The sequence below is a fragment of the Myxocyprinus asiaticus genome, chromosome 27 (genome assembly GCF_019703515.2).
Source record: "Myxocyprinus asiaticus isolate MX2 ecotype Aquarium Trade chromosome 27, UBuf_Myxa_2, whole genome shotgun sequence".
Taxonomy (NCBI): Eukaryota; Metazoa; Chordata; class Actinopteri; order Cypriniformes; family Catostomidae; genus Myxocyprinus; species Myxocyprinus asiaticus.
Genome location: NC_059370.1, coordinates 44,784,647 through 44,800,838, shown reverse-complemented (window position 1 = coordinate 44,800,838; position 16,192 = coordinate 44,784,647). Strand labels below are relative to the sequence as shown.

Below are 16,192 nucleotides of genomic sequence, written 5' to 3'. Positions count from 1 at the left end.
ACAAGGGACTTTTACGAGCCCCGCTCGTAAAACCGCGTCTCTGAGTGATGAACACGGCTGCTTTATCTCCAGCTATCGCGAAATCAGCTTTCGGGCTGTCACTGAATCATCTCTCTCTCTCTCTCTCTCTCACTAACCACACTGACACACACACACACACACACTGTCACACACACACCTTGTGTTATAGAATTATTTTTATTTCCATATCTAATCATATCACTGTTTAGTTTGTAGTTGTAAGTCAGAAGTTTATTGACTGCATTGTATTAATTATTAATTGATATTACTGCATAAATAAACTTTGTTATATTACAAAGAGAAGTGTTTTGGTTTGTTTTGCATACGCCTGTGTCATGCTGACGGGATGTCAGTGCTCGGATTCAAACCTTCATTCATTGTTTTTTTTCCCGAAAATCGATATTCATCGGATGTCGATTTTCCTAAGAAAACAATCTAATATTGAGACTGTTTTAATATTCGGTTATTAGTGCCTGATTTCAGGGTGGTGCCCCGTCAATGTTAATCCTTATTAATATTCTATTGATTTTTGATAACTGATAATTATCTTTGATTGAATTTGAATGATCAATAAGCTAGTGTTAATTTTAATGTTTCATCGACGTTAACAATTAACGATTATCTTTGATAACTGTTGATTTAAAGGATTAAAAAAAGCTAACATTGATTCTCATCAATGTTCTATTGATTTTAATAATTAATAATTATCTTTGATAATTATTAATTATTGCTAATAACCAAACTTGCTCCTAAACGTAGCACACTACATTTACTGGAGTCCCATATGAGGTTTTAATGAGTTAGATCCAATTAATTAATTTAAATATTGATTAATAACTACAGAAATAATTATTAATTATTTCTGATAGTAACCCTGATCTAAACAACCAGTAAAGCCCTACACTGTACACATGACAAATGCACACAGACAGAAAACAGACAGGGACCAGAAGGCAGACAGAGCAGGATCATGACAATATGTTTCATAAAAGTGGTTCATTTTAAAGCAATATCACACATCCAAGAGTGCTGTATGACCCTGCATCAGCACGGCTGTGATTCTGCCTGTGGATCGGGACGTGTCATGTGTCTGTCACTGAGGAGAGAGGAAGTGGTAAGGACCATCACCTGGTGATTGTTAACACTATACACCTGTGTCTCATCACAGTGACGATGGAGACAAGCTTGAAAAGGCTGCCAAGAATGCCGGAGAGACAGAGTCAGGCATAAAGAAACCTGAAGTTGTGAAGTCGAACTGTATATTTTGTTGTGAAGCTAAAGTGCATCTACTGTTGTGAAGCTGAAAAGCTAATGCTCTCTTGTGAAGCTGAAAAGCCAATGACTGTGTTTGCTAGACTGAAAAATCATTAAATCTTGACTTACCTGGACTGCCACCCCGCTTCCCGTTTCCTCCCTTATCATTGGAACTTCTACACTGCTATATTCAATGAACAAGTAAATGAAAAAATTAGGAGAACTAAGGACTGTCACAAAAAAATTAAAAACACATTTGTGCATGGAACTACTTTCTTAAACCACAGATCAGGATCTGCCGTTGACAAAAGATCTAACAAGTAATTGGAGAAACAATGGTTTGCTGGTATATATGGTTCACAAGCCCAAAATACTGGGTTACTCACTAGCATTGCAAGGATACTCTGGTTAATGGGGACACTTCAGTGTTCTCGTAATTCAAATGTCATATATGATGTTTTCTGACCTCAGTAATGCCCCCTATGAACTTAAATGCCATGATGTGTATGTGTATAAATATAAAGACTGTCCACTTTAACCACAATGGCATTTTACAACAATACAATCTCACGGGAAATTGTAAAACAATTTGCAGGAAAAGTTTGAATAGTGGAAGATGATGCTTGTCGGTGAGTCGGCATAATGTGGCCGATCATAGGGTACCATAACTCTCAAATCAAATCACTTATTATTGTCACACAACCATATACACAAGTGCAATAGTGTGTGAAATTCTTGGGTGCTGTTCTGAGCAACATAGCAGTCATAACAGGGATGAGACATATACCAATTTACAATAAACTTCAGATTTACACAACACAATTTAAAATCTAATAACACATAAATAAACACAACTTAATATACAAATAATAACATACAATGTACAGTATACAATACACACAATATATAGTATATATAAAATGTACACTGGGTTGTATTGTACTGTATTGACAACATGTATTGGCTGTTGGTTGATAGTCAGTTGCCAGTGTGTTGTTAAGAGAGAATATAATTTATGACAGTCCAGTGTGAGATAATAAGAGTAATAAAGTGCAGTGCTGATGTATATTGATCATGAGAGATCAAGAGTTCAAAAGTCTGATTTCTTGGGGGAAGAAGCTGTCATGTAGTCGGTTGGTGCCGGTCCTGATGCTGCGGTACCGCCTGCCTGATGGTAGCAGTGAGAACAGCCCATGGCTCAGGTGGCTGGAGTCTCTGATGATCCTCCAAGCTTTTTTCACACACCACCTGGTATATATGTCCTGGAGGGAGGGAAGCTCACCTCCGATGATGTGTTTGGCAGTTCGCACCACTCTTTGCAGTGCTTTGCAGTTGTGGGCGGTGCTATTGCCGTACCAGGCGGAGATGCAGCCAGTCAGAATGCTCTCTACAGTGCTGGTGTAGAACCGTGTGAGGATGTGGCGGTTCATTCCAAACTTCTTCAGCTGTCTCAGGAAGAAGAGGCGCTGATGAGCCTTCTTCACAATGTCCTCAGTGTGGACAGACCATGTGAGTTCCTCAGTGATGTGGACACAGAGGAACTTGAAGCTGCTGACTCTCTCCACTGGTGCTCCATTGATGGTGATGGGGCTGTGTTCTCTTTCTCTTCTCCTGACATCCACCACAAGCTCCTTTGTCTTGCTGACGTTGAGGGAGAGGTTGTGCTCCTGACATCAGCGTGTCAGAGTGTGCACCTCCTCTCTGTAGACTGTTTCATCATTGTCAGTGATCAGACCTACCACTGTCGTATCATCAGCAAACTTAATGATGGCATTGGAGCTGTGTGTTGCCACACAGTCATGTGTGTACAAGGAATACAGGAGTGGGCTGAGAACAGAGCCCTGCGGGGCTCCAGTGTTGAGGGTCAGTGATGAGGAGATGTTACTGCCCATTCTAACCACCTAGCGTCTGCTTGACAGGAAGTCCAGGATCCAGCTGCATAGTGAGCTGTTTAAGCCCAGAGCCCGGAGTTTCACATCAAGCTTGGAGGGGACTATGGTGTTGAATGCTGAGCTATAGTCTACAAACAACATTCTCACATAAGTGTTCCTTTTTTCCAGGTGGGAGAGAGCAGTGTGTATTGTAGATGCAATGGCATCATCAGTGGAGCGGTTGTTGCGGTAAGCAAACTGCAATGGGTCCAGTGAGGGAGGCAGCACAGAGCAGATGTAATCTCTGATTAGTCTCTCAAAGCAATTGCTGATGATGGGGGTCAGAGTAACAGGACGCCAGTCATTTAAGCAAGTGATTTTGGATTGCTTTGGTACAGAAATTATCTCGGAAATGATATGCCGACTTTCCGTGTGATCATGTTAGATGGAACCCATGGCTCGAAAGTAATAATTGTCTTCCAGATTTTGGACGTGAACAACTCTATAGCAGTACGTTTACACTAAGCCCATTAACCCCACAGTTAAATTACTATCCAACCCCTTCAAAAACATATATAGATGTGCTATCCAGAACAGATCTGAATTGAAGAAAACACACAAATAACAATGGAAAATAAGCGAGGTATAAGAATGTGGAAATGTATGAGAGGTGATTGATGTACAGCAGGTGTAGACAGATACTCAGACATTTGATTGTATAGTAGTTGTGGTAGTTCCAGAGGTGTAAAACCGAGAAAATGTGCAATGACAACATAGTATATCCATTTCTTTTTATTTCACTCCAGGTAAAGTCACAAACTGGTTAACGCCATTATTTTTGAATGTCGTGGTTTAACACTTAATGTCATAAAACCCCATATACTGCAGTGTTACATTAAGATGATGAAATACATGTTACAAAAAATTCTCTTGAAATAAATGTCCTTTTTTTCTTCTGAAGATATCACTGTGTTAATCAGGTTACAAAACAAAGCAAAATGGACAAACATCTCCTTAAATGACAGCTGGCACATGACTGGCATAAAGATTTTAAATTGTGATCACTAGATTTTCAACTTGATTAACTTCGAGCTCGATGACTCAAACAATGAATTGACTTCTTCATTACAGATGTCTTGAAATAGTATCCCTGCATGTTTTGCAAGAGCGTAATGAAACCGTAATTATATTCTGTAGCTCCAGTCAGTTAATTACAGTCTTATCTGTTTATATTCTACAGTATATAGCTGCTGCTGATACTGGTTATTAATTGTTTTTATTTTTGTTTGTTTTGACCATATACAGTATACTGTATATATCAGGGATATGGTTATGAATTTGTAATTAAGTTTTCATTTCTATGTTATTTCAATGGGTCATTCCAATTTAGGATAGTTTTCACACTTTATTAGTTTCAATTTAGTTTCAGTTAGGGTTAGGGTTAGGTTATCTACCCCTAATCCTGAATTAATCCATATGAAATGGGACAACCTTTGCTAAAGTTGTGCCCTAAAGTTTTACCATTCTTCTTTTGTGCAGGCAGAATCACACACACATATTTCTCTTCATTGGGTTCTTTATCACTATCATGAATTACAGTTAAAATATGGGGGCATTTTGTTGTTGAGTGTCCAATTTTGGGGTTTGTGGGATTTGTCTATTGTATATGTAGAGGAGGAGCCTGATAATATGACAGATATTTAAAGAAGTGTCTTTGACCAGAGCCAGTAGAAACAATTCTCAACAGAATCGGTGAGTTATTGTTTTATATTTCTCATCTAATACTGGATATGTTTTAATTCATACAGTTATCAGCACAATGTACAATAGTGTCTCATTCTTCAGGAAACAACAGAATGCATGTTCATGTTCAACACTGATTCTTCAAATAGAGGGGCTTTTTTGTCCTCTGATTTTAAAGAAATAATGTTTTTAAAATTTTGTATTGGTTTACAGTATAATAATACGCTTAGAGATTTTCATTATGTGCTTTTAATTAATTTTTCATCATTTATAAGAGGGTTAAAAGGTTTTCACATTTTTATTACCTTATATTACACCAGAGCTAGCGTCTCACCATGGACCAGTTCAATACAGAACTGAGTCTAAGGTGTTGTAGTCTTTACATGGCTTCAGCTTATCTGTGCCCATCACACCTCCAGACCTCTGAGATCTTTGAGTCAAATGCTCCAGTCTATTCCCCGGTCTCGATTAAAATCTAAAGGTGATCGTGCCTTCTCTGTTGTTGCTCCCAAACTTTGGAACAATTTTGCTCTTAAAGCTACACTATGTAAAAATGTCATTAATGAGTCTTTCTTCCAAACTATGTTTTTGCCTAACCCAGTTACTACCTTGGTCTATTAGCCTGCTAGCTAAGTTATGATAGTTTCCACAGTTTGACTTTATCTTATATGACTACCAGTATTTATGTCTAAAGTCATCATTGCCTAACTTCTGTAACGTTATTTATGTTGAAACAACATAAATAACGTTACAATAAGTCAAAATAACAGCGAAGATATGCTACTTACCTGCTAATAAATTTTTTTTTTTTTCAGATATCCGTCTTTTTCTTCCTTTCATTATTTTTATTTATTTATTTATTTATTTTTTGAGGGGAGTGGGCAAATTGTGTTGTCATTAGTGGCATTCACTCTAAGTTGATCACCTGTAACCATGGTTACACCAGTTCTCCTCAAACCATCAGATTCATCCACGCAGAAGAACAGAGCTGAAGCCCGACTGACGTAATAACCAAAACAATGTTCCTCCGCAAGTAACTTGCAGTTTTATGCTTCAACCACTAAAGGTTACATAGTGTAGCTTTAACTATTAGAGCCTCGCCAAACATAGAGACTTTTTTTTAGAGATTTTTTGGGGCTTTTGAAAGCAGAGCAATGCCAGTGGTTTTAATGAGTCTTCTCAACATATGATGCATGTTGATTTTCTGTTTCTTACATGTATTAAAAGTTTCTTAAATATCTAGAAAACGCTTTGGTCATCTGCAGTTGAGACACTATTACTTTGTACTTAAGCATTGTATACATAGGTGTTGTTGCATTGTACTTACATTTAAAGTACCTGCCTTTAATTATATCTGTAGTTACATTGTTAATCTTATCCCTAACCCTAAACCCTGACCTTAAAACCTAACCCTAACCCCTACTCCTATCCCAAACCGTTTCTCAACCTCAGTTGCAGCAAATGTGAATCTTGTGAGAATTTTGCAGAATAACATGTAGTTACACAATAAATACATTTTATTGTGTGTACTTTAATGTTAGTTCATATTAGTTAAAGACACTTCATGTAAAGAGGGACCAATAATTGTATTTGTCTCAATCAAATGTGTTTCAGGTTCAAAAGTAAAGCTCTCTGGCAAACCTCAGATGCAACTTCACAAACATGAATGCAAGTTTAAACCTTCCATTTATTTTGACCGTCTCTCTGAATTTCTACTGATTAAATTAAACGTTAACGCTTGTTTTTCAACAGCAGAACTATATACATCTTTCTCTCAGGTGTTGCTGTTTTTGGCCGCAGTCTCTCCTCTGTTGGTGGGCGCCGCTTCGTATATCCCTGTCATTGATTCAGACTGTTCTGATGTCTATGCGAGTGGATATAACAAGAGTGGCGTGTATGTCATATTCCTAAAAAATAACGCTTTGCTGGTTTACTGTGAGATGGTCTCCACTGGAAAGAAAAATGATGACGGGAAATGGACGGTATGATAAACAAATCCCATCGACTTTAAAAACAAGTACGCATTTTAATTTTGTACTTGGCTTCTTCCCCTCAAATAATGAATATTATGAATTGTTTCAGGTGATTCACAGACGAATGGATGGCGATTTGAATTTCGACAGGCCATGGGACCAATACAAAATGGGCTTTGGTGATAAATCACGAGAATTCTGGCTGGGTAAGAAATCACAAATTGTCTTTTGGCTAAAAACAGTTTATTTCAAACAAAGAAAAAACAAAGTGGAAGGAAATAATCAGCAGTATATATAATATACAGTTTGACTGTAAGAGTGTACATGAACATGTTTTGTTTCCCTTGTGCGTTTGAAGCACAGACATTTCAAAATAAGTGTCCCCAGTGTATTTCAGGCTTGTTTAGAATTAAAAGTCCCACATGCACCAAATCTTCACATTTTCTGGTTATTATTGGGATTTTGGTTACACAACATATACACATTTGGGATTTTACCTATTTTCGACTCTTGTAGCCTCTGTGTCTGTGCCCGTCACAGTAAGCTAAGACTAAGATTTTTTTTTTTTTCATTCAATAAATCTATTTTAAAAACGATCTGCCGATTAATCTGGCCTTTTCCACCACCTTAGTTATTGGTATCCGCAAAAGCCACTATCAGTCGAACCTCTAATCAAATATTTAGATCAGAGTATTCCAGAGCACCATTTCATAAAGCTGTTTATTTCCTGTTTGGTACTACATCAGGGCTGGAGAATGTCCACCTGCTGACCAACAGACATCAGTATGAACTGAGAGTAGATTTGGAGGACTTTAGTGGGAACAAGGCTTACGCTCTGTACCAGAAGTTTTCTGTGAGCTCTGAGGCTAACGGGTACCGACTGAATATTGGCAGCTTTGTAAATGGAGGAGCAGGTAAGAAAAAAACTTAAAAGACAAACTACACCAGAGGGGTGGTTGTTTTTTTTAATTTTTTTATTAAGAGGGCACTGTGGCCACCCCTGAAAAATCACTGGCCACCCGACTATGAATGCGGGACTGAGTATCTGGAAACCATGCGCAGTGTAAAAGCATCACCGTCATGAACCCTTTACTGTTTTGCACTTGTGCCACATATCAAGATTTATAGTGCATAATGACTTAAATTTGGACTCATTTCAAATCCAATGCGATCGCTTCAGAAGACATCGAAGAGTCGTACGCATTACTTTTATGCTGCCTACCTTGAAAGTTTTGAGAATTTTCATTTTTGGGTGAACTATCCTTTTAATTATGATTTCAAAGAAAAGTAACAAGCACTTGAGTCATGTTGTGCAATGTTTTATTTATTTATTCATAAATTATTTTTTTCTGAAAACATAATTTTTGATAAATGTTTATTAGTTGTCACAATGATCATAGATCAACAGATTGTTACAAAAATGTAACATTAAATCAGTGTTATCTTATATTTTCAGATATAAAATTGGGGGTGGGATGCTGGTTTAGATAATTCTGCAAGATTTTGCACCATTAATAGTAGAGTTTGAGAAACTCTGCTGTGGTCAACAAATAGCACAATGGATCTTCATATTGTTATCTTCATATTTATTTAAGATGTCAGTAAGATTTAGAAAATGAAAGTCTCTCTATAATTAAAGGTCCTTCATTCCACAGGTGATTCTTTGAATTTACACAATGGAATGAAGTTCACCACCTATGACAAAGACCAGGACAATTCGGAAAAAAATTGTGCTGTCTCATACCCTGGAGGGTGGTGGTACAACAATTGTTATCACACAAACCCCACTGGTCCGTATTTGTGGGGGAAAAAAGAAGGTAATATTGGAATTGCCTGGTATCACTGGAAGAACAGCTGGGTGTCTCTAAAGTCCATCATCATGAAGATCAGGCGTGTAAAAATTTAGCTCCCAGCGGAGTTACTGTATCCAGAGCAAACACCTGATGAAATTTCAGCTCGCTGTACCACGAATTTGACCTTTTTCTCTGGCTATTGTGCAGAAAATCTTAGCGCATTCTCTCCTTTTCTCACTCAAGAATTGCTGTGTGCATTGAAATCATCTTCAATAAAGTTCTGACCTGCAAGCAAAACATCTTTCATCTCTGTTTTTATATACAATACAGATGTGGTTATCTCTTCTCCAGAAACCAAAATAAGCAATTTATGCTAATTTCAAACTGTAAACTAACAAATCAAAGAATTTTGTTTCCAGCTGGTGTGGCGACCTCATCATGGATAACCCCCACCCCACCCACCAGCAGGTGAACAGCCCTGCTTGAGGTTCACTTATCATTTTAATAAAGGTTTCTCCACAAAAACAGTTTTAATGATGTATTGCATTACATTATTCCACCGTCTCAGGCTCTCTGTCTGAAACACTCTGTTTCTGTGCTACTTCCCCTTTAAGACTTCAATATACATACACGTCCAATGTTATGATTGACTAACATCTTTTTTTTAACATGTGTGGCTCATTATGAAGCACACAATATGGCAACAAAGGCCCCATATAATTGAGCAGACAAAATTGTGTCTTCAGTGCCCAAACGCTTACTAAGTTTTATTAGAACAAATGGTGATGTTACACAGTGGTAAACACTCGACTTGTTTGGAGCATGTTGCAATCATCAGGTTAGAAATGATTGCATATTTAAAACAAACAATTAAATTCACATGGTAAAACTTGGCTTTCAAACTAGCACTGGGTGAACAGAAATTACACATCACTCCTTTTTGTTTTTATTATCATTTCCCATTCTGTCCCAACTTTTTTAGAATTTGGGTTGTATATACAGTGCATTCAGAAAGTTTTCAGACCCTTCATTTTTTCACATTTTATGTTGCAGCCTTTTACTAAAATGCTTTAAATTATTTTTTTCACATCAATCTACCAAAAACCAAGCCATGAGGTCAAAGGAACTGTCTGCAGAGCTCAGAGACAGGATTACATCAAGACACAGATCTGGGGAAGGCTACAAAAAACTTTCGGCTGCATTGAAGGTTCCCAAGAGCACAGTGGCCTCCATAATTCTTAACTGGAAGAAGTTTGGAACAACCAGGACTCTTCCTAGAGCTGGCCACCCAGCCAAACTGAGCAATCAGTGGAGAAGTGCCTAAGTAAGAGACGTGACCAAGAACCCGATGGTCACTCTGATTGAGCTCCAGAGATCATGTGTGGAGAAGGGAGAAACTTGCAGAAGGACAATCATCACCACAACACTCCACCGATCTGGGCTTTATGGCAGATTCACCAGACGGAAGCCCCTCCTCAGTGCAAGACACATAAAAGCACCTAAATGACTCTCAAACTATGAGAAACAAGATTCTCTGGTCTGATAAAATGAAGATTGAACTGTTTGGCCTCAATTCCAAGCGTCATGTCTGGAGGAAATCGGGCACCACTCATCACCTGCACAATACCATCCCATTGGTGAAGCATGGTGGTGGTAGCATCATGCTGTAGGGGGGTTTTCAGCGGCAGGGACTGGGGGACTGGTCAGGGATGAAGGAAAGCTGAACACAGCAAAATACAGAGATATCCTTAATGAAAACCTGGTCCAGAGCGCTCAGGACCTCAGACTGGGCTGAAGGTTCACCTTCCAACAGGACAATGACACACACTGAAAAAAAATGAAGGGGTCTGAATACTTTCTGAATGCACTGTATATATTAAAGATTCCAAAATAAACGCGTTTATGCATGCAATTAATTTAAAAAGTTTCATGCGTTAATTTTTCTTTATTGTGATTAACTATCACTACTTTATCACTAAAACGCAGAAAGAGACGTTTTTGTCTGCAAGCGCTTTTCATGTGGAGTTCAAAGTGCCGTTGACGCTGGTGTTCATGCCACAGTTTGCCGGCAGAGAAATATTGTGGAGGATGAGAGTTTATGAGAATTAATGTCCATTGCAATGAATACTCAATCTATGTAGACTAATTATTTCAATTAGTCAACCTCCCAATTAGACTTTAGGAAATGTTTAATGTCACTAAAATTGGTGCTATTTTAGTGCATTTCTATCTTAATACCGTGGAAGGCTTTGTTTGGAAAATGTTAATAAAGCATTATGACAATAAAAGTGATTTGATTTGATTTGACAGGAAGAGAAGTATATATAGTCTCAAATTTCAGCACTTTCAAAATCTGAGATTAATCACGAATTAACATTTTAATTGACTGACAGCACTAATATGTGTGTATACATACATTAGAGCTGTCGATTTAATGCGTTCATTCAGTGCGGTTAATGCTATAAAAAATAACGTGTTAAAAAAATAACGCAATTAATTAAGCCCCCAGATGCATATGTAAATTCCGTAATAAAACAGACTTTCCTTCCATTAGAGCAATTCAAGCTTGAAGTACGTGTGTTTTTACGAGCCACACCAATAGGTGGCAGCGCACCTCAACAAACCTCACAAGCAGCCCAGCCACAGAATGAGAAAGCTCACTGAAGAAGTACAACAGAATACAGGAATCTTGAGATGGGATTTTCAAAGTTTCCTCTACTTTTAACATAACACAGCATCCTAGAAATGCAGCGTTTATGACATTTCATACAGCAAATGTCTAAATGTGTAAATGCAAAAGTTAAAATTCACTGGTCAATCGTGCAATTAATTCAATAATAAAAAAAAAAAAATCAATCCATTGAGAGCCTTAAAAATGTATATAAATCTGTTTTTTTGCTTTTTAGATCTTGTAACCAACACAATTTCAAATACAGATCATCAAAACATCACATGATCAGCCATGAAACTGGTGTTTATTTCAATTGTCCACAAAGCAATAATAAATAAAGGCATTGCCACATTGCTTTAATTTATACAGACTTTAATAGCTTTATTTACAGATGAACTCTTTTCTTTCGTATATTTCAGTGGATGTTTTCTTCCCGTCTTGATTGTTTGAGATAACATCTATGAGTGTGTCGCATTTCACGTCTGTGTGTAGTTTTAAAAATGGAACCCGAATGTTTTCGGATAAAAGGGCGGCGGCTTCAGATTTGCAGTGCTGATTGGGTGGGTGTGTGAGAGGGGGCGGGGCTACAGCCGGGGCTGGACTGTTCTGAAGGTGATCATGAAGACGGAGAGAAAAAAGGCACATAAAAAAGTAAACCAAAAAAAAATGGAGAGAAAAAGAGTGTGCTTCTGAGAGAGGAATGAGTAGAAATCTGACATTAAAGGAATAGTTCACCAACAAATTAACATTCTGATAGCATTTACTTACCCTCATGTCGTTCCAAAGCCATATGACTTTCTTTCATACAGGTGTGGAACAACATCATGGCAGATTATTAATTTTTAGGTGAACTATTCCTTTAAGGAATGGCAAAAGATGGAGACAGAGGGGATGTGGCAGAGCACAGGTGGGCTGGGTGTCAGATAAGGTGCTTTGGCCCCTCAGGTTGGACTCAGTTGCTAAGCAACAGTTCTGTTGCTGTTTCCACGTCCCAGGATTTTGACGACAACGCCACTATTACTGCATTCTGCAGGGAAGAGAAGTTCGATATCAGTGACGCAGAAGAGAGGAAATACACAGCTGTATAAATGCCATCTTTCATTATACAAATTATAGACAGTGTCCCAATTCACATACTATCCATTTTAACCTCTTCAACTCTGGTGCATTTTTTGGCTGCCAAAATTCAAACGCTCACCTTACACACACATAGTTGACTAACAGCAAAAATATTCCAATAATTCATAAATATAGTTGTATATTGTTTACTGTCTTTTTTTTGTTTTTAATTATCTCTCTTTTTTTTGTTGTCCTATTTTGTAAGCATGTAATTCTGGTTCTGTTTGCTCTATCTACCTGCAAAAAGTCTTATTTCATTCCACTATATGACAGCAAGTGCTAGGAAAAGCACTTTCATTACAATATGCAGATCTGAAATGTAGGTGGCGCTCTAACACAGCTGAGCACTCACACCATAGACATCCAGTCTATTTTGGATCCCATGCATGTTCCTCACTGTTTCATTGAATATCTCTGCCTCCGAGTGGACTAGAAGCTCAATCACTCACATATGAGTCTACATTTCACGCTATGTGACTAAAATATGTCTGTTATTAGCCACTGGCTAGTAAATTCATATTTTACCTGCCAGTGATTGAGTTGTGAAGTGTTGAAAAACTTAAGCACCGCGATCCTTTTACTGAATAAGAAGCTGGCGATTAAGAAGCTGGATTCAGCCTCGTCTTTTACTGCTTGTGTCTCATTAATTCTAATCTTACACTGCAAGGATGTAGGAAAAACCACTGTGCAACTTCTCTCTCGTTAATCCTTTAATCTCTGTAAATGTTCACTGTGCTCATTCAACTGTAAGATTTGCTTAATGAGCAGCCGTTCTCTTAAAGAGACAGTACCAGTTTAGTGCTTGTTATACATATCAATGTAAAAGTGCATTTAAACAAACATGTAACGAAATGTAGTTCACGTAAAAAAATGTATAAATATATACATATTTAAAGCCACAATCATACATTATGAAATATTTTAACTTCAGAACTTCACTGTAAATATTCAAGAATTTAATTTATAGACTTATGCCGCATCTATGCAAGGGTCTGGTAAAAACATTTTTTTTTTTTTTTTTTTTTTTTGCATAGCAGTTTTGATATAGTAGCACTTAAAGTATTATTTTATAATATCATTATTAAATAATTGTTATATGTGTTATTTTATTTTTATTATTAGGTACCAACTTGTGAATATTTTGCTAAAAGTATGTATTACAATTCAAACGGTGACAACAGCTTTCATCATTATTAAAAATGCAATTACATGACATCATATAACTTGATAGAATGTGAAATGCACAAGCTGAAATGTGATAAAATTGATCAAAACCGAAATATGAAAATAACATTTACAATATTGCATTTCATATATATGAATACTACATATATATGTGAGGATGCCACCTTCTCAGTTTGCCAAATATCTTTTTTCAGTTTTCTGTTGCATGACACTTACATGTCGTCAAAAGTCTGGCGAGTAAAACAAAGATTTAATAGCCAATGGTGATTCTTTCTCCAATGTGTCTGTAGAGGGTTGTTTTCGATCGTTCACAAAGAACCTAAATATTTCACTAAATAAAATACTTCTTCACTATAATCCATAAATATACCATCATAATCACTGTTATCAACATTAACAAACATTATTAAATTATATAATGCTTAAATGATTATTAAAACTGCAGCACTGCTCATATCCACCATTAAAGCTGCTGCTCAAAACAACCAGGAAGCGTGGACGCCTGCAGTGTGATGTCACGGTAATTTAATCTATAGAGCTGTTCATTTATGCAGGTGTTTTTGTAAATGTGTGTTTGAGTGTGTGTGTGTTCTACTCACTTTATCAAAGCCCATAGAGCAGAGTTTGTCTATTTTGCATGTTTAGACTGGACTGGAGACCGGAGCTCCTGCGTAAACGTGAGACCAGAGTTGAGCCGTCTGTTTGAACATCTCTGGGTTTTGTTTATACTGAGAGGCAGGAAACAGACAGAGTGAAAAGAGGAAATGAGCACATCAGCTTGTAAGTGGTTGTCCGTATTTATTGAAAAATAAGAGAGCTTGATGAAGGAACGTCATTTCAGAGGTGGAGCAAGTGCAATGTATAATTTGATTTCAAGTTGATGTCAAATATTAACTGTAAATGTACGGAAGATTATCACATAATCAAGACAAACCTGATTGGCAACTACTGCGTCTTGTGGATCATCTGGCTCTGCAGCCACCAGAAGAGCCTGTAGGGACAATAACACTGTTCTGACGGTCATCGCCGCTGCCCTGAAACACACACACACACACATACAAACACACATAGAGCGATGAGTCTCAGGCTCATTAGCATCACAGCACTATTTAATGTGAAAGTAAAATCTCACCATTGGTCCTTCAGGATGTCCAAACAAATGGCACCTGTGACTGAGCTGATATTGGGATGCCAGATCTTTGTGATAAACCGAACCTGAGACACAAGTGAAACCAACATGTGATTTCCCAACAGTGCCAATTAATCTCTGAATATAAAATAATCCTCACATTTAAAGGAACAGTTCACCTAATATCAAAATGCTTCAACTCTTTACAAAACTGTGTTACGCCATTCCCGTATGACAGCATACAAAGCTACAGTACGGTTTAAGACTTGGACATACAGCAGTGCCAATTCCACTAATGGATTACTTTTATGTTTTTTTTTTCTTGTTTTTTTCGTCCTTTTAGGAGCTTGAGAGACGTGGTTTCTATGAACCATTTTATTAACCTTGTGCAACCCCGCATCCACATGTGAGGAAGTTGTATTTTGGCTACACTATATGCAACACATAATTTAAATGAATAAAACCGACTAAATACTGTTCACAAGACTCTACACTGTTATTTAAGGATTACATTTCTGGCACACCGCATTACGTGACGTAACAGCATGACGTTGATTTCTGCGAAGAGCTTCTACTGGCACAGCGGCAACAAAAGTGCCAAAAGTGTCCACATATGTGGAAATTAGGACCATATTACCTCAAAAGTTGAAAAAACATGTCAGTTATTTTGAATACATTTCAACTATAACACATCTGTGGGTCATTTTAATATAAATGTTTTCATATTTTTGTAACAAAGTTCAATGATGGGATGTGAGGAGGAAGTGGAAGACGGCGAAATCCAACAAAAAAGGTCTTTTATTTTCTCAACATTTCAGTCTTAACATAAAAGGTTTGCTTTTCAGCACTGCACTCTAACGAGTCTCTCCCACACTGATGCCTGGCTTGCTCTTTTAAACTGTCTCCACTCTCACTGCAATGAGAAACAGCTGTTAGAGACAATTAATGACAGGTGATGATCTTTACCGTTCACATCTCCTGATCTTGCTCTCCATTCAAAAATCAGTGCTCAACCACGCCCCCACCACCACAATTTTATTCTGTTATAAAGTGGTAGGCACGATCACTCAGGCCAGGGTTCCCTCTACGAGGCAGCTTTATGCCTTGAAGTGGCATTTGTTCACGAATTGGAGTTCTTCCCGAGGTGAAGACCCCCAGAGATGCGCAGTCTGGTCAGTGCTTTCCTTCCTGCAGGAGAGGTTTGAGGGGTGGCTGTCCCCCTCCACATAGAAGGTGGATGTGGCCGCTATAGCGGCGCACCACGATGCGGTGGATGGTAAGTCCCTGGGGAAGCACGACCTGATCATCAGGTTCCTTAGAGGCACTAGAAGGTTGAATCCTCCTAGGCCGTGCCTCAATCCCTCGTGGGATCTCTCCATGGTCCTGCGGAGAGCCCCGTTTGAGCCCCTAGAGTCAGTTGAGCTAAAGGCTCT

General features: G+C 37.9%; 2 protein-coding genes across 5 annotated transcripts in view; one reads left to right on the top strand and one right to left on the bottom strand.

The window, feature by feature from the left end:
- The first annotated feature begins 6,502 nt into the window (after positions 1-6,502).
- Positions 6,503-9,437, top strand: LOC127418107 (microfibril-associated glycoprotein 4-like). Its single transcript, XM_051658495.1, has 5 exons — positions 6,503-6,557; positions 6,668-6,871; positions 6,972-7,068; positions 7,609-7,776; positions 8,518-9,437. The coding sequence occupies exons 1-5, from the start codon at positions 6,552-6,554 to the stop codon at positions 8,766-8,768; spliced, it is 726 nt and encodes a 241-aa protein (XP_051514455.1). The 5' UTR covers positions 6,503-6,551; the 3' UTR covers positions 8,769-9,437.
- A 2,432-nt stretch (positions 9,438-11,869) lies between these two features.
- The window catches only part of LOC127418117 (ubiquitin-conjugating enzyme E2 K-like), a 55,801-nt gene continuing 51,478 nt past the window's right edge, over positions 11,870-16,192 (bottom strand). The window contains exons 7-8 of one of the 4 annotated variants that reach the window (XR_007893365.1): positions 12,095-12,353; positions 11,870-11,932 (exon numbers count right to left, since the gene is read on the bottom strand). Coding sequence is in view for 2 of the 4 variants with exons in the window: in XM_051658513.1 (XP_051514473.1) it covers positions 14,272-14,358 (87 nt within the window). In the remaining 2 variants the exon portion in view is untranslated. Of the gene's footprint in view, positions 12,354-14,229; positions 14,359-16,192 lie in introns of all 4 variants that reach the window. The other 3 variants (XM_051658513.1, XR_007893364.1, XM_051658512.1) reach the window with 3 other exon arrangements.